Raw genomic sequence first — 18691 nt, forward strand, 5'->3', positions numbered from 1 at the left:
GAGCCTCTCATCCTGTCTTTATAATAAATTTATACCTAAATTTTTACTCATATATATATAAATTTATTATTAAAGATGAAATGAGGCAATTTATCTGGAAAAAACGAGCGAAATTAATCAAAGCTAGATGTCTGCGATCTAAAGTATTACAAAAAACATATGATACAAGAACATATGATATAATATATTTACTATCTATATGTATGTGACATATGTATTATATATGCAAAAACAAGCTCATGTAATTTTGATTATACATATAAATTTTCATTTAAAATGCAAATTACTCACAAATTACTTACAAATAAAGTACGAGTAAATTATTTCATTTAAAATGCAAATTACTCATAAATTACTTACAAATAAAGTATGAGTAAGGTTTCCGATAAGTGAACGATCAAGCACAGAATTTTTCCTCAAAAAATACATCCTGTTATAAATCTTCATTTAAAAAAAATATTCTTTTTTTCATTCGACGCATCATTTATAAGCCATGAAAAATAAATAAAATCACGACTAAATAACATCATCGCCGTTTTGTCAACATGAAGGATGGACGGTCGATCGGCCGAGGAATTTATTAAGGTTCATCGACGATCTTTCCTCGTCTGGCGCGCAAGGTTGCGGGGTTCGCGGGGCAACGAGATAAACGCGAGCGCGCGCGAGCCCATCGAGTTAATGTCACATTGCATCTCGCGAGGCGGTGGACGCGCGGTTGCTCCATGTCGAAAAGGTGTGACGCCGAAAATCACCTCGCGGCCGCTTCTGACGACGCCGATACAATAAATATGTAAAGAGAACGCGCGCTATCGGGCCGTGCGCGTTGACGTGAATTAGCGTCCGAGGAAGACGTGTCGTGTATTTTGACGTTTATTTTCCCCGTCTCGATTTGTAACCTGCGCTTCCGGGGAAGCGAACGAGGTAGGAGGCGTCGAGGAAGAGAGCTAGAAAGACAAAGGAAAAGTCGCCGTATGCGAAAATGTCATTCGAGGGCAAGTACAACGCCAAGAGCCCGGGTGAGTCCATGTATCGATATGCTAATCGCGCCGGTGTTCTTTATTGTTTTCGCTCTCGCGTGATTTTCATACATTTCCATAAAGCTGTCGCACGGTTCGTAGTCATTAGTTGCCAATACCCGAGAAATAAATGTTTTGCATATTGACATTAGACCTCTCATGTATATGTTGGACATTGTGTAGCATGAAATAACACAAATGGCATCTGAAGTATTATATAAAAGCCTTGTACATTTCAGCGGTGAAAAGATTAATGAGGGAGGCTCAAGAGTTGCACGAAGCCACTGAAGAGTATTATGCATCTCCTCTCGAGGACAACTTATTTGAATGGCACTTTACGGTGCAAGGACCACCTTCTACAGACTTTGAGGGTGGGGTGTATCATGGGAGAATCTTACTGCCACCAGAGTATCCTATGAAACCACCGAATATTATTTTGTTGACAGTGAGTAGATGTATCCAGGAACTATATGCGATATATAAATTATGCAGTATCGTGACAGCGCTACATGTACTTTTGATTTAGCCAAACGGGCGTTTTGAAACAAACAAGAAAATATGTCTGAGTATTTCTGGCCATCATCCTGAGACGTGGCAACCATCATGGAGTATTAGAACAGCACTGTTGGCTCTGATAGCTTTCATGCCTACCCCAGGAAGCGGCACCATTGGCGCATTAGATTACAGTACTGAGGAACGGCAAAAGCTTGCCAAAAAGTATATGATATAACTCATGATTAAATATAACATCGCAAACAGTCATATTCTTATCTAATTGATTGATTCCAGATCACTGAACTGGCAATGTGATACATGTGGAAAGGTTGTGAATTTATTGTCCAAGAACTCAGTTAAAAAACCTATTACTGAGGAAGAGCAAACCATGCTGAATACAATTGCTCTAAAGGTAAATTATATTATTTTAAATATGAAAGTGATTTTTAAATTACTATTTAGTGATTTTTACATTATTTATTATGTGTAATTAAAAAAGTTGTTTAAAATTCTCTATCTCATTTTAAAGCAAAAACTTATATGGAGATATTTTTTAAAAATATTGTAGGCCGATGATTCACCTACATCAGAAGTATCTTTCACGGATAGTACGGCAAATTTACCCGAGAGCGAAGTACGACACCGTAACGTGGAAACGATTTCAACGGAAAATGCAGATCGTCAACAACCTGATATTATTCTAAATCGCGTAGAGACAATGTCCTCTTCGAACGATTTATTTTGGACTATTCTTATCGCCTCATTAGTATCCGCAATTATTCTATTAATCTTACGACGATTATTTCTCGTTTAACTCATTCTTTTTTGAAGGACAAAAATATGTCTTGAAAATAAAATAAATTTTATACATGTTTTATGGATATCCTTATAAGATAAAAAACCAATCAGATTCGTATATAATACAAACTGTCTGAATTTCATAAGAACGTATATAACACAGGACGAAAGTATGCATTAATATATATTAATACATATCTCTATATTTTTCGTTCTTGTAGAATCTGCACTTATATTTATCTTATAAATTCTTTCAGTCAATATTATTAATTTAGTATATTTACTACTAGTCGCTTTTGTTAATTATAGTATTGAAAAATAAATCACATGAATACACACAACACACTTATTATTTTAATACATTAAGTGATAACTAATTCGAAATTTTAATAATATAAATTATTAGTTGTTACTGATAATATACTCCTTATTAATTTTAATTATTTAATAATTATTATCTTTGAATCTTTCTGTGCTGCCTAGACAAACATATTCGTATTTATAATCAAAATCAGTATATTTTATTATTTTCCATCAGTAAATTATATTGTGCAATATCGCCTAATATGATAATATTTTGTAATAAACATTTAAGCTATACAGAGATATACGTGTAATTCTATAGCTTTCGTACACTTTTCATATGTGTATAGCCACACTGTAATAAAATTTAATGTGTAATATAATCTGTTAGAGGAAGAGAATTTAGAGCAGGGTATTGTCTAAATTGATTTTTTGTATGTACATAGAAATATAATAAAGTAACTATTTATTAAAGCATATATAAACATATTACTTCTTAACATTCATTACAGTCCATGTATAATAATATTTCTCAATTCCACATCCGCTTTTACATTTATTTAACTATAACACCTTTTTATTACTTTGAATTGATATGACATTTTTTTCGAAAATATTCATTTCTAGCACCCAAATAATTGGAAAAGAAAAAAATTAAATCTATTAAAACTATTTAAAAAATGTCTATTAAAACATTAAATCTATGTGAGTCACATTTAGGTCGTGTATATGTTGCAAAAATAGGAAAAAAAGTTATATATAGATGCATTAAAATTATACTAAAAGAAATATATAAAAATAACAGAATCATAAGCTATAAAACTTTACAATTTCTTTATTATTTATATTAAGGCATTCTATATTTATCGTTTAATTGTATCAGATAGTTCTACACGTGCTCTCCATTACAATAAAATATAATTCTTTTTTGTACATTTTTCTATTTTTTAACTATTTGATCTGTTGAAGTGTATGTATTTTAAATTATATATATCTTTTAAGGTAATTCAATATCAGCATCTTTAAAATTCAGTATTTTTAAATTCACTATCATTTTACGATTGAAAACCACGTGTAAAAAATATGCTATAAAAGAGTTGTACATATATTTGCATGTAATTTAAGCACAATTTATTTGCATATATATTATCTCGTACTGAAATAAATTATTTCGAGTGCATATATATTAAAAGAATATTGTGGCACATTTTATTTGTAAATAATTTATTGTCATATGGAAGCTGTGTGTAAGGTAATAGCGAAAGTAAAAATGTTAATGTTTCTAAAGCTCATGGCAAAAATTTAATTCCAGCATTTAATTAAGCAAGCAAATATTTTGCCTAAAATGTATAACAAGACTTAAATTTTAGAACAAGAAATATATCTTTTATTTATGTATACAATATCATACATATGCATATACTGCGAGAAGGTGTCCTTGATTTGATAGCTTGACATTATTCCTCTTTTCCATGTTACAGATTATTATAAGACACGCTATGCACAACATAGATATCCTCATCAAATTTTTGTGCTTAATATATATTCTAAGTCGTACAAAAAATACACATTTTTGAAACAATATAAACATAGTTATATTGTTTCAAGAATCGTAATATCGAAATAATATCTCTTTGTATCTCTCGAAAGTATAGGGCATCTATTTTAATTTTATAATGAATTTTCATAATACAAAAATACAAACAATTCCGTTGATTATAATTAAATCGTTTATCAGCTAGTATTAGTGTTAGTCCAGTCGCCTGTTTCTTTTAGAGCTCTATCTGTTAATCTTTCTATCTCAGTTAAAAGTTGTTCAGTCTCCATATCGACACATACCATATCTGATTCCACTGGATCCCATTCTAAACTGTTTGGGCTTGAAACTCTGGACCAAGGAGATGATGTCAAGCTAGATGGTTGACTATTGTTAATTGATGTTTGTGTTAAAGAATTTTCTGTATTTTCTTTTCCATTGTTCAGAATTGGTAAAGGCATTCCTGCACAAGTACAATTTATTTGTGTATTATGAAAATATATTTAGAGAAATGATGTAATGATACAAGTTACCTTCGTGTTCCCACTCAAGATCGAGCGATGATCCTGGAGTAGAAGAAACATAAGTTTGTTGTTTCATTAATGTTCTTGCATCGAGAACTTGAAGCGACGTATCCAGTCCAGAGCTAAATATAATTCTTTAGATTTTATAAAATTTAATTTCATAAACTAGCAAAATTAAAGAAAAAAATATAGTCTACCTTGTAGAAACATCATTTCTAGAACTCAATCTGGCATATTTATTACCACCTCGTGACCATCCTCCGTCTTCCAATAATTCTAAAGTCACTGGGACCCCGTGCTTTTTCTATAATTCAAATACTTTATTGCATAAATTAAAATATTTGTTGCAAAGTAAAAATAATAAATATGTTTCTCAAATTATTCTATGCATTCTAGAAAGATATAAAATTCTGAAAGTTTATAAAATTGATATTGATTTGTTGACTCTTATCATAATAATTGTGCAATATTGCCAGTGCATGTAACTCTGAGAAATAGCCCTTATATATCTTTATTTTTACATACTAAGTGAAATATATAAAATATATGTCTTTACCTTGAATCTTTTTAAAGAAAGAAATGATAACAGACTATATCCAGGAAGCATGAATAAATGTAACATTAATATCAATTTTAATATCAATTTTTAATTAGAATTAAAAGTTAAAAGTCGATTTTTATACCTTTTTGATCTTTTAGTTTGGTCTTCATGTTCTTCAGCGTCCATGAACTAAGCATAAACGATAACATCAAAATTATTCATGCCAATAAAAGCATAGTTTGTGAAAGGAAATTTCAATATGTACCTCAGCTTGTTCTTCTTCTGGAAAAGGCATTCTGGTATGCCTTCGATAGAATCTGTAACGCACAACAAAGCACAAGGAAATAATAAGAGAACAAAATACATTGGGGTTTAACAAATATACCCTTTATAATATCTACAATAAATCACAGAAAAAGATTTAATGACTAGAACAAAAGACTCGATATACATTTGCCCTAACTTTTCATTCCTCTACAGCAGTATCAATCCAACTATGAGGTCATGCAACTATAGTACTGACAATGAGTCATCAAGGCGTTGTCCCTTAAGCGTATTTAAAAATCAAAATATAAGAATCTTTTCTCCAGTTCAATAAAATAATAATTATTTTTTTTTTTTTTTTTGCCATCATCACGAGTATTTTCTGTTAATAGCGTTTCTGTCAGAGTTGCAATCCAGTTCTAACCTGTACGGCACGGAATCTGTAATTCTCGCTAAGCAGTGGCCGAGACAGGCCCCCATGACCTGTCAAGCCACGGCGCCGCGCCGTCATCTAACCGATATGAGTGTTCGGATGCCAGCGTTTAATTCCACGTGACGACGGAAATGACAGTTGCGTTCTCTCAGCTGGCCCTTCAGCTACATCCGATGCTGATATCTCGATGGGACTAGAGGACTGCGCGTCGCCGAATCGCGTTCGTCTGTCGTACACACCGCCTATTGTATACGCGCTTTTTCAAATTACGCGTGTAATAAGCGTGTGCTCCGTCTTACGTGGCCCTACCGCGGCCTTGCCGCGAATCATCAGCTGATACCTGGCCTTATCCGTTACGCCGCGATCATCACCGGGCCGCGCTTACACCGCGCCGCGCCATTTGTATTCGATAACGTGCATCTCGCAATGCGGAAATATATACTATTAAATTATAGTTATTATATCTGATTAAATTACTAAATATTAAATTGTAATTATTATATATAATTAAATATATACGATATAAACGTAAAAGGATATTTATTGAGATATTTAATGAGGATATTTATTGGGATATTTAATGAAGATTGTTTAACTTATAGTCTTTTATAATATATTAAATAATTTTTATTAAATTATTGTTTTAATAGTGCTACTATGTTAAAAGTATGAAAATAATTAATACCCAGACAGCACATAATAAAATATGTCTGACAGCACATAATAAAAAGTGTTCAAAGGTAACGTTATATAAACGTTATTGAATATTTTCTTAAAGATATTAATATAAAAGATATTTAAAAATCAATCAAATTTTCTCGAATACCCAGACAGCATAAAAAGGTCAAAAGATGTCTTAAAGACGTCTAGAGGACTTAAAGACGTCTTAAAGACCTCTAGACGTCTTTAAGACATCTTAAATTTTGGCCTTTTTGTGCTGTCTGGGTATTCGAGAAAATTTGATTGATTTTTAAATATCTTTTATATTAATATCTTTAAGAAAATATTCAATAACGTTCATATAACGTTATCCTTGAACAATTTTTATATGAACTTTTAATTTCGTATCTTTTAGTTACTTATAAAATAATATCCATATATCTACTTAAATCAAATACAATGCATATTATGTATATTGCACAAATAGAATATTTTTGTAAACTTAATAAAATACATAGTCCTCTTATCATGTAGGAATATCTTTTCTGTGTGTATTAATTATGCATAAAATATGCATAATATTTATTTTAAATATTATATTTATTATAATATTTATTTTAAAGAGAAACAGCTGCTATATTTCAATTCCAGTCACATCACAAGTTTATAATGAAATAGTAAGAAGTTAATGATATTTTAATATATTATTGACAAATACGTTAATTTTTTTAATTGATCCTTTTTTCAGGATGTCGGTCACACTTTATACGGACCAAAGATCATCAAGAATAAGATTTACGATCCTGTACTTCAATCGCGTTACAAGATGGTCACGTATAAGGATTGCAAGGAACACGTCGAAAATTCTGCCATATATGTCGAGGACATTTTCATTACAGGATCAAGGATCAAGATTTTATTAAATCAAAAATGCTGTTTTATCTCAACAGTCATCATTATCTCACGTGGTATGTTTTGTCCTCCTCTCACATACGAGCGTAAGTCGAAAACTGTTAATCTGTCAAAAAAATATGCGTTTCGCCGTGCGTTTATGTCAGGGAAAAACAAAGCGCAAAAAATAAGGAAAGACATCCGATCAGACGCTCACAAAAGACCAAAACCGAGAAGCCGAGAAAGCTCCTCGTTGCAATCGAGGGAAAATGAAAGAAGCGAGATCACACGAAATCACGCGAAAGGAAAACAAAAAAAGAGCACGCCGACAAAGAATGATTTATTTAACACAATAATACAATAATTAACAATTACAATTTAATACAATTAATTAAATTACAATTTAATTAAATAAATTACAATTTAATTAAATAAATTACAATTTAATACAATAATTAACAATTAAAATAAGTAGAGTTCATTAAACGATGTAACTTGGTCTCTCTTTGGTGCGGTTTGTCATTTACATGTATATTCTTCGATTCTTTTATTTCGTTAATTCTGCCTATTATTATTCTTCCAATTTTCCAATTTACCCTTGTATCTCCAATGTCCATCTTTATTCAATAATTCGTTAAGAATGTCATTAGTAAATGGATAATTAATCGATGTATAATTCTATGCTTTGCATATGTGTATGCATATATCATATGGTCGTAGGATGATCCACTGTCCGATTCCCAGTGAATGATCGGGTCCTTCACTCTTATTAGATCAGAGCTTTCCAAGGAACCAATTTCCGATTCCCATCATGAGAAAATGAGGGACAGATTTTCAATCTATTTAAATGTATATACATCGGTTAATTGCACGAAATTCATTTCCTTCTTTTGATACGTCTTTCTCCGTGATGATGCGGAGTCTGTGGAATGAGAAGAACGCCTTTCTCACATCGAGTCAATCACCTTCATCACCTTCAGTTCGCTACGATACGCGAAGTTGTCACGCGATCATTAATTCATTCAATCATTCGCTAAGTGGTTGTATTATCTGCGAATTAAAATTGCAGGATACGTTAAAATTTTAAACTTTCCTCCGTAAACTCCGCAATCAACGCGTTCCCTAGATGCGTTAACTATGTCGAGAGATTCCCATTCCTGTGGAATTTATGGACGAATTGAGGAATTGATCAAATCGATCAGAATTCAATTCTCTTATAATTTATTTATAGCCTGATATAAACATATTTTTTAACAGAGTGTGTATAAACTAGACGATTATTTGATACAAAAGTTTTTAAGTCCACATTTGTGCCTTACCTGAAAGTTTCTGCTGCTAGAGAAATATTTCTTGATTTTTAATATTATAATTTACATTACAATAACATTTTTATTTACAATATAGCTATACACACGTGCGCGCGCACGCACTCACACAAAAACACACACACACACATATACATATGTTGTACGATGTCATTTACTTTATCAAGATATTACCTCGCTTCCGTATGTCTATAATTTAGCGGGTGTAACATTTATATGTAATTATATGTAATCATATTCCCACTAAAATGTGATGCTATTTATTATCTACCTTTATCAGAAATAGATGAAAATGCGAATCGCATTTGTCATCTATCATTTGTCAAGCTATCATGTAATTACTGTGAAATAATAGAACGACTACATTAATACAAGAAAAGAGAATTAACTCATGATCATATGAAAATATGTCTTAAATTATGAAACATATACACACGTGCGCTTATCTAAATACAATCGATCAACTATGTAATCATTATAAAAGCACGATATTATAGATATGCCTGACATTCGATTCTCTTCTATCGGAAGAGCAAAGTTAGCAAATTTTCTCTCTGTAAAAAGAGAATTTATTTTTCTCAAGTTTAATATTCTATTATTATATAGTAAAATTTTCGAAAGTATGTCGAACGTGTGTCTTTGTGTTCTCTTCTCGTTATTAATTGTAGGCATATTTCCTCTCACTATTAATAATAATGTTACATCGTCAGAAGAACGGCCTTCCTATATAGATTTAGTAACATCGGTAAGTTAATTTTCAAAGAAAATGTACGAGATAAAAATATGAAATATTTTTACATGTTATAAAAACGACCCTATCCGCGTCATATACGTTTATTATTATATATTATTATAACAAATTATCACATATAACAAAATATCATTATAAACTTGTCGAAAAAAATTATTCCTTTTTTATTTGTAAGTACGTAATAAAATTATTTCGAAATATTCTATCTCTATTATTTTAATTTTATATTAATTTCATAGGTATTTACTTTAATGAGATGTCTACCAACGGAATCTCATTTGACTTTACTGCTGGGCGGAGATTATAATGAATTTCTTGTACACTCACATAATAATGTGATACCCGTAACATTGATAGATGAAACAAATCCTCGATTTGATACCCTCCGGAAATTTACCTTGTCAAGATACTCCGATTTAATGTTTAAGAATAACAATTTCATGCATTTTCCTCGAGCGCATCGTTTCGTGTTAGTGACATCTTCTCAACCCTTCTTGCGAGCTCTGTTACAGGTAAATAAAACAACTTAAAAAATATATAATTTTATGAAAACATGTATAATGATATCGAATGCCTTAAAACTGATAATACAAAAGGGAGGTGATTCTATATAAAAAAAATAAGTCGAAAATATATAGTAAATATAGTAAAGTTTTATTATATGAGGATTTGTTTCTTAGAAAAACAAATTTGATATTCAAATATGCGTGCACTTAATTATCTTTAGTCTCAATAGCCTAAATTATATGTTACTTTCACTCACATTTATATTTCTTTTGTATCAGTTCTGACAGCTTACTTTTGAAGATGATCAAAATTTATTTCGTTTCTCCTTCTTCTCGAATCTTTATATTTCAAACTAGGCGATTAAATATTAATATATTTTGGCAATTTAATTGAAAATGAAACCTTATACGTATGTGTATATATATATATATATATATTTTATGAATCTATTTGTAGTCATAATAATTAATCTTCGAAGAACTATTTTCTTATTTTTAATCGTAGCACTTCAAAAGAGAAGTCTTCTAAGTACAATCATATTTACATAAGTCTTTGTGTATCATTTTTGAGCCGTAGAGATTTCAAAACCTGTATCGTGTTTACTATAAACAATTAAATTATAAGAATATGAAAGATAACAATATTATAATTGATTAATTAAATAATATAATTAAATTTTTCTATATATAGTAAATGAAAATGATAATTATATATTATATATTCTTCTTTTTCACACAGACAGCAAAAGATTCGCTACGGGCGAATCCAGAAGGATTTTATATCCTAGTCGACAAGCAAACCGAGATTCGGGGTTGCATAAATGCTCGCTCATATCTCTGGACTGCTTGGGAATATGATTTGCTCTCAGTCATATTCATATGCATCGATCCAAACGATGGAATTGTTCTTTACACGTTTAATCCGTATTCGAACACTACCCCAGACAGCTGGTACAAAGTAGAACATATCAAAGGGCGAGCGGGTCATCCTTGGATAATACTGAAGAGGAAATTCATACATGGTATCTCTCTTTTTCTCTCCCGCTCTCTTCTTTATTTTCATCTAAAGAGACATACATATTAGCACGCAAATTAATTTTCAATAATAAAATATTTTAATATAACGTGAAATTAATTTGTCTATTATTTGTTATATTATTTTAGATAAATACTTTCTAAATGAATTAACAAGATACATACTCTGTTTTTCTAATTATAATCTAATGCATTATTAATAAAACATATTAATTTTGCGTTATACTTAGAAAAATGTATCAAAAATATTTAAAATTTAAACAACTGTCACTTCTATATTTTTAGATAGCGATATATGCATAGATCTGGATTTTGATAAAACGACTACTCTGAACAGATATCAAATTCGATTAAGTACCATTGAGATAGAACCATATGTCAAAATCAATTTGAGTTTACCGAAACAAGAAAGATTTCGTGGTGTAAGCAGTGACATCATTAAAATGCTTTTAAATAAGCTGAATGCAAGTCGCGAGATCACCATCCTTCATAGAGACATTTATTCGTTTGCCGATATAGGATCAAATGGTACTTATAAAGGTTTGGAGGTCGCTGCGAGCGACAGAAGAATAGACATTATCATGAATACAAATTATGTATTGGAATGGTGGAAAATCAGGTATGTCTGTCAGTAGTTTCCAAGGAAATAATTATAAAAATAATTCATATTAATTTTTTTAAGAGGAATCCTCAAGTGTCCTTTTTCAAGAATTCTTTAAAAATCTAACTAAATTATAAACTTCATACATTAAATAGATTTATATCCATGGAACAATAAAATACATATATGTGATCATATATAATGATCTTACGAAAAATATTTGTTGAAACTTATTTCTTATTACATTGTTTATTACAACTTCTTACACAGTATTATAAGAACTAAATATAAATAATAAATAGCTATTAATGAAGAGAAAAAGACAAAGAGAGAGAAAGCAGCAAAAAAAAGAGAAACTTTTTCTTCTTTTGCATAGCAAATAAAAAATCTATAGGCGAGATTAAAAAATATAATATTTCATTTATTTTCAGATACCTATATCCTCATATGAGATCAGGCATTTGCGTGATAGCGCAACCAAAAAAGCAGATCTCCGAATTTATCAAGATAATAACCTTTCTGTCACCGGAAGTAATAGCAGGAATACTCGGGATATGTACCTGAGGATAGGGACCTGTTTGTTAACTTACATAATTTTTGTGAAATGGGTGGGTTTTATAAAGGCTGGACTAGAGGTGATAAGACTCGTGGTCTCTGTAGGATTTTTACATTTGCCCAAAATGGATTCCGCAAGGATCTACATATGTATGGTGTTAATTTTATTCTTTAATATAAATGCTCTCTTCCAAAGTCGCTTATCATCTTTGCTCACTGTGCCAGTCTATTATCGCGACATCGACAGCATACAAAGTCTCAAGGTAATGAAAAATTTCATTTTCTTGTTTTACCTCTTTAGATTTATATCTCTATTCGCGCTAAATTAATAATACATTTTTTATGTATAGTTATGTACGTCTTCTCAATCTTATTTAAATAAATATGCCATATTATTTTACAAGTAATTAACAAAATGTAAAAATTGTTCCTAAATTATTTTATTTAAAAAGTGAAGCTATATATCTATATAGTATAATTAGTTTTGTGTAAGAGATTATGATAATAGAAGAGATTTTAAAAACAATTTTATTCTTTAAATGATATGTTTTCCATCTTTGATGTGATATTAATTGTTGAAGTGAATTCAAAAATCTACTTATTAAAAATTATTCAAAATTATGAAAGATTGTAAATTAATATGAAACCCTTTTAAAAGCAAAACATAAATACACTAAATTTTAGATATATCAAATTAAATATATTGGTAAATATAAAAAATATTTATTTGAAATTTAATGAGAAAGACATTTAATTTACAAGCTTCCATGATTTTAAATAATTTTTTATTAGTTATTGTTTTAATAAGCGATATCACATTAAGAGCAAAAAATGTAATGCTCAACAAAATTAAATTAATTTTTAAATCTCCTTTATTATTATTAAGATCTTTAAAAAAATATTCAATAATATTATCATATAACATTACCTTCGAGCAATTTTTATATAAATTTGTAATATTCCGTACCTTTAATTGTTTATAAAATAATGTATCTGGTTAAATCAGACGCAGTGCATATTATGGCGCAAATAAAATCTTTTTATAAACTTTACAAAATATATTTTTTTAGAAACTTTACAAATACATCATCTTATCATTTAGGAACATCTTTATATCATACATAAATTACAATATTTATTTTAAAGTAAAGCAACTGCTATATTTAAATTTTAGTCACAAATTTTTTATAATAAAATGGTATGAATTTAATAATATTTTATAAGTGGTACATGTTAATTTAATTGGAATTTTTTTTTAGGATGCCGGTTACACTTTATACGGATCGAACATCTTTAAGAATATCTTTGATGAATATGATCCTGTATTCCAATCGCGCTACAAGATAACTACCTACAAAGATTGCATGGAACATGTCAAAAATTCGTCGACCGCTGTATGTGTCGGAGACTGCTACCATTTATACTCCAGAATCAAGAATCAGGGTGTAATTGAATCAGAAATGTTGCGTCCGATGATGCAATCTTATGCTATCCGTGAGAATTGGCCATTGTACAATCGCGCAAACGATATTATACACTGGATGATGCAGGCTGGCTTGATTAAGAAAAATCAAGATGAATTTCTCTTGGAAATCAAACGCCAAAAAGAAAAACGTATCGCTTTAACGAGGAAAAGCTTCAGTGTAATGTCACTAAAGCAGCTAACGTTCAGCTTTTATATTCTTGGATTTGGATACGTTTGTGCCATTATAATCTTTATGCTGGAGATGTGGCAATCGGTAGTTCCCGTATTTCAAAATAGGAATGTGATCGGGAAGAAAGGAAAGAAAAATACGAGAAAGAAAAATTAATCCGAAACGAACAATAAACTTTCGATATTAGCATTTAAAACCGATCAATTGCAATTTAAAAGATTGTATAAACGACAAATAATCTCAGTGAAGAAACAATGCATATCTAAATCATGGACATCAACCGAGAACAAAAATCAAAAACGATATATGTCAAAACATTAACTAGTATATTCTTGAGTTTAATCCTGAATTTCTCACAGTTCGAGAGAATTAGCAGAATATTTATGTTAAAGTCGCAGGATAACTGGACTCCTTAAATCAAAAAAGGAAGAGGAAGAACTAAACCAGCTGACTTGCTATTTTATATATTTTATATTTTGCTTTTTGATTCGATATCGATATTTCTGTTAGATTACAAGTACCTACTTAATCAATATTTTATTTATATATCTTTATTTTTTAATTTTAATTTAAATTTAAACAATTTATTCATTCAGGATAATAAAATGAATATGATATAGTAATTATGTTTCTTTTTACAATGTGTACTATATACACAATAATAACATTAACAATAATAATAATAATAATAATAATAATAATAATAATATTAATAATAATAATAATAATGATAATAATAATAATAATATTAATAATAGTAATAATAATAATAATAATAATAATAATAATAAAGAATCTTAAACATAATAATATAATAATCAAAATAATCAATAATAATTACAGTAATAGTGCTAATCTATAAAGCGGCGTCTACAATGAGATTTTAAGGAGACTTAAGAGGATGCCGGACCTTCCTGTATTACCGCTAAATTTTGTGCACAGAAAACTTTTTATTAGTTGCACAGAATAATAAATACTTCTCCACAATTAAATTACACATAGCAAGAAATATGAGAGTGAACCATTTTATGTTTAAAATAAAGAAAAAATAGAAAATTACAGTTTTCTTATCGGCTTCTGACATCAACTCGTAACAATATTAGCTGAATATAAAAGTTTTGTAGTTTGTACGTACAAAATAAGAGCACACTCAGCTCGGAATTTCCTGAAGGAATATAAGTGAACAGTCAGAAATGCGTTTAGAAGCGTAGTAAAAAAAATTTCTGTGCAGAAAATTTTTGTGCATATGTGTTGTGTGAGATCGAGGCAAAAGAGTAAAACAGACCCGTAGATTAGTTGCCCGATGTCGCGATAGATGGCGCTGTAATCGGTTTGTGTGACAAGGAGAGTCAATCTCGTACCATCCTTCTCTTTCATCTGCGTGTAATAGTATACGTCAGTATACATGTACGCGCACACTAAAGCATTACACTCTTGCGTTTCCTTTCTCGAATTTCGCGTCATAGATACTCGCTGTCACGCAGTGGCGTAACAATCGTACGCGTAACAAGCTGCGGAAAAACAGCGTTACACATGTTTCATAGGAAATATTCTGTGTAAGTTATACCAGAGAGAAGCCTGAGAGCGGCCATGCCCCTGATTTAGGTGGAACCCGTATTTGAAGCGCCTCTATGTCCATAAAACGTGGACATTGAACTACATAGCCATGTCCATGAAACTTTTCAAAGGGTAACATGCTATGTCCACGATTTGTGGTTCTGTTCCGTGCTATATCCACAAAGTGCCGGCAATATGACTGCAAAAATATGAATGCAAGACAAGTTATGTATACATCTTTAATGTAAATAAGATTTGTGGTCTCTCTTTCTCCATATATATATATATATATATCGAGATTTATACTAAAAATAGCTATATACAATATATAGAAATTTATTCATAATATGACTATACTTGAAAATAAGATATTTTTTACCAGACTATTAATAAATAATTTATATATTTAAAGAGAGAGAAAGTTTGATATTATTTTCAATATAGATCCTACACATTTCTTAAGAATAAAAGTTCTAAATAATAAAGATGTATATATATATATATATATATATATATATATATATGTATATATATACACACGCGCGCGCGCGCGTGTGTGTGTGTGTGTGTGTGTGGTATATACGTATGTATGTACGTATGTATGTATAAAAGCAATGCGAAAGTTACGTGAGGAAGCGAGAAGGACAAGTAAAATAACAATAAGAGCGAACGAGATAGAAATAGCACGAGCAACGAGACTCGAGCTCGAGAATCGGATATTGTGTGTCAGCTCCATGCTTGTCGTAAGAAATTAACCAATCATATTCGATTACTATTTCACATTCAACTGTGATTGATCAATTCTTTAAGGCTTATTCTTATTGTAGATTCGGCCTTAATGTAAAAGTTTATTTTTCGTTTTTTAAGCAAATAATGAACCAACAAACGTTATAATTAGGCCAACAATCATCTCCAAACGATTCCGCATCGATTGAACCGCTTTTTAAACGAAAGTGAGATTTTGCCGGCCAACTTCACGCTGATTTTTGTTTCTTTATTTTACAAAAAAATATAAACCAACAAACGCTGTAATTAGGCCAACAATCACCAACAAATGACCAACAAACGATTCGCTATAAAAAAAATTGAAAAAATCGAAGTTGGCCGGCTAAGTTCATGGAGCCGGAGTTTGGTCGAAGCGGCCCTGAGAGATGTTATGGCCCGCTTTTAGGTGATTCCTGGAAGCGATACTCCCTCTGTGGACATAAAAACGTGAACATGAACTACAAAGCCAATGTCCACGAATGTTCTCAGAGGGTAACATATATGTCTCTGATAATATAAATAATATAAATAAAAATATAAATAATTTAATTAATAATAATTTATTATATAAAAATATTAGTATGTTCTCTCTTTCCACGCTATTATTTATTTATTTATATATGTGTGTTCTTTTTCTTCTCAACATCATTTATTCATTTTTTATTTATTTATTTATTTATTTATTTATTTAGCTCGCTCTAAGTCAGTCTTCTAAAATGCAAAACTAAATATTATAGAATTTGACTTTGAAAATAAAATAATCGAATAAATTCAAATAATTAGCATAACGAAAGGTTCCGTGATAAGTTATTTAATAAATAATAAATTTTAATTAATTAATGAAAATACTTCTATAAATTAATATTTTGCGTTAGCGTATATTTTATAATATATAAAATATTTCGGCAACGAATTATGGATAACACGGTGTTCGACTTTGGCAATACAAAAAATAAACAGTAGCGCGCTATGTTAAAGCTTTAATATTAGAATTAACTATATTTCGACCAATGTTTTAATTTTCTCAATCCTTGTTATTAAACAATATACAATTCAATCGAAAATCGATTAAATGATAGACATCTAAAATATTAAATAATTACTTCGACCGTTGCGATTTTTACGGACAAAATAATTATTATTATAATATTTAGTCACAAATATATTTCATCCGTGTTACTTTATCGTTCTACTTGATAATCTAAATGTAATTTGGATTGTGAGAGAACACGAAGTAAATCAATCGAATTATAAATGCAAATAATTAGCATAATGAAAGGATAAATTGTTTAATAAATAATTAATTTTAATCAATAAATTAAAATACTTTATTAATTTAATATTCCGCATTAATGTACATTTTATAATATATAAAATATTTTGGCAACGAATTATTGATAACACGGTGTTCGACTTTGGCAATATAAAATATAAACAGTAGCGCGCTATTTCGGCTTTGTCATCATTCGCACGGTGACTCTCGAGTAATAAGGTAGTGGTGAGAAACGTTTCTCATTGTATTGTAATTTTTTTACTAAACACGATTACGATTAGTATCGAAACATAATTTGCTTTAAATATTAATATAAATTAATTAATTAAAAACTAATTCACGACATGAAACTGTATCGCAACTATAAATCTTTATCGAATCGCGATCATTCATTACCGTGATTAAAAATTGAAACAAAATATACATAAAAGGGGATAAGAGACTTAATTACGTTATGAACTTTCGATCATTGATGCTTATTATATTTCATTAACAATATTAGAATTAATTATATTTCGACCAATACCTTAAATTTTAACAATCCTTGTTAACTAAACAATGTACACAATGTACAATTTAATCGAGAATCGATTAAATGATAGGAATCCAAAATGTTAAATAATTGCTTCGATCGTTGCGATCTTTACGGACAATAATTATTATTTCAATACCTAGAGTCACAAATATACTTCATCCGTGTTACTTTATCGTTCTACTTGATAATCTAAATGTAATTTGGATTGTGAGAGAACACGAAGTAAATCAATCGAATTATAAATGCAAATAATTAGCATAATGAAAGGATAAATTGTTTAATAAATAATTAATTTTAATCAATAAATAAAATACTTTATTAATTTAATATTCCGCGTTAATGTACATTTTATAATATATAAAATATTTTGGCAACGAATTATTGATAACACGGTGTTCGACTTTGGCAATATAAAGTATAAACAGTAGCGCGCTATGTTTCGGCTTTGTCATCATTCGCACGGTGACTCTCGAGTAATAAGGTAGTGGTGAGAAACGTTTCTCATTGTATTGTAATTTTTTTACTAAACACGATTACGATTAGTATCGAAACATAATTTGCTTTAAATATTAATATAAATTAATTAATTAAAAATTAATTCACGACATGAAACTGTATCGCAACCATAAATCTTTATCGAATCGCGAACATTCATTACCGTGATTAAAAAT

General features: G+C 29.7%; 4 protein-coding genes across 8 annotated transcripts; 3 read left to right on the top strand and 1 right to left on the bottom strand.

Annotated features, from left to right (window-relative positions):
- The first annotated feature begins 389 nt into the window (after positions 1-389).
- Positions 390-2650, top strand: LOC145964237 (ubiquitin-conjugating enzyme E2 J1). Its single transcript, XM_083086750.1, has 5 exons — positions 390-1016; positions 1256-1461; positions 1543-1733; positions 1806-1923; positions 2080-2650. The coding sequence occupies exons 1-5, from the start codon at positions 980-982 to the stop codon at positions 2323-2325; spliced, it is 798 nt and encodes a 265-aa protein (XP_082942876.1). The 5' UTR covers positions 390-979; the 3' UTR covers positions 2326-2650.
- Positions 2651-3061: 411 nt separating this feature from the next.
- LOC145964238 (uncharacterized) lies at positions 3062-6311 on the bottom strand. Of its 5 annotated transcripts, XM_083086756.1 has the most exons (8): positions 5903-6311; positions 5480-5531; positions 5357-5403; positions 5230-5263; positions 4871-4977; positions 4683-4807; positions 4452-4612; positions 3062-4109 (listed from the first exon to the last, which is right to left on the bottom strand). In XM_083086756.1, exons 1-8 carry the CDS (start codon positions 5956-5958, stop codon positions 4098-4100), a joined length of 594 nt encoding a protein of 197 aa, XP_082942882.1. In that variant the 5' UTR covers positions 5959-6311; the 3' UTR covers positions 3062-4097. The 5 variants fall into 5 exon arrangements, with proteins under 5 accessions (XP_082942882.1, XP_082942878.1, XP_082942877.1 ...); XM_083086752.1 differs by having other exon boundaries at positions 3062-4612; positions 4683-4795; XM_083086751.1 differs by having other exon boundaries at positions 3062-4612.
- A 3526-nt stretch (positions 6312-9837) lies between these two features.
- Positions 9838-12244, top strand: LOC145963993 (uncharacterized). Its single transcript, XM_083086347.1, has 4 exons — positions 9838-10050; positions 10784-11066; positions 11365-11698; positions 12112-12244. The coding sequence occupies exons 1-4, from the start codon at positions 9958-9960 to the stop codon at positions 12242-12244; spliced, it is 843 nt and encodes a 280-aa protein (XP_082942473.1). The 5' UTR covers positions 9838-9957.
- An 11-nt stretch (positions 12245-12255) lies between these two features.
- On the top strand, positions 12256-14405 carry LOC145963910 (uncharacterized). Its single transcript, XM_083086257.1, has 2 exons — positions 12256-12498; positions 13495-14405. Exons 1-2 carry the CDS (start codon positions 12361-12363, stop codon positions 14044-14046), a joined length of 690 nt encoding a protein of 229 aa, XP_082942383.1. The 5' UTR covers positions 12256-12360; the 3' UTR covers positions 14047-14405.
- The last annotated feature ends 4286 nt before the right edge of the window (positions 14406-18691 follow it).

This window comes from Camponotus vicinus, unplaced genomic scaffold, assembly GCF_025532165.1.
Source record: "Camponotus vicinus isolate PSW18456_S1 unplaced genomic scaffold, iyCamVici1.0 SCAF_13, whole genome shotgun sequence".
NCBI lineage: Eukaryota > Metazoa > Arthropoda > Insecta > Hymenoptera > Formicidae > Camponotus > Camponotus vicinus.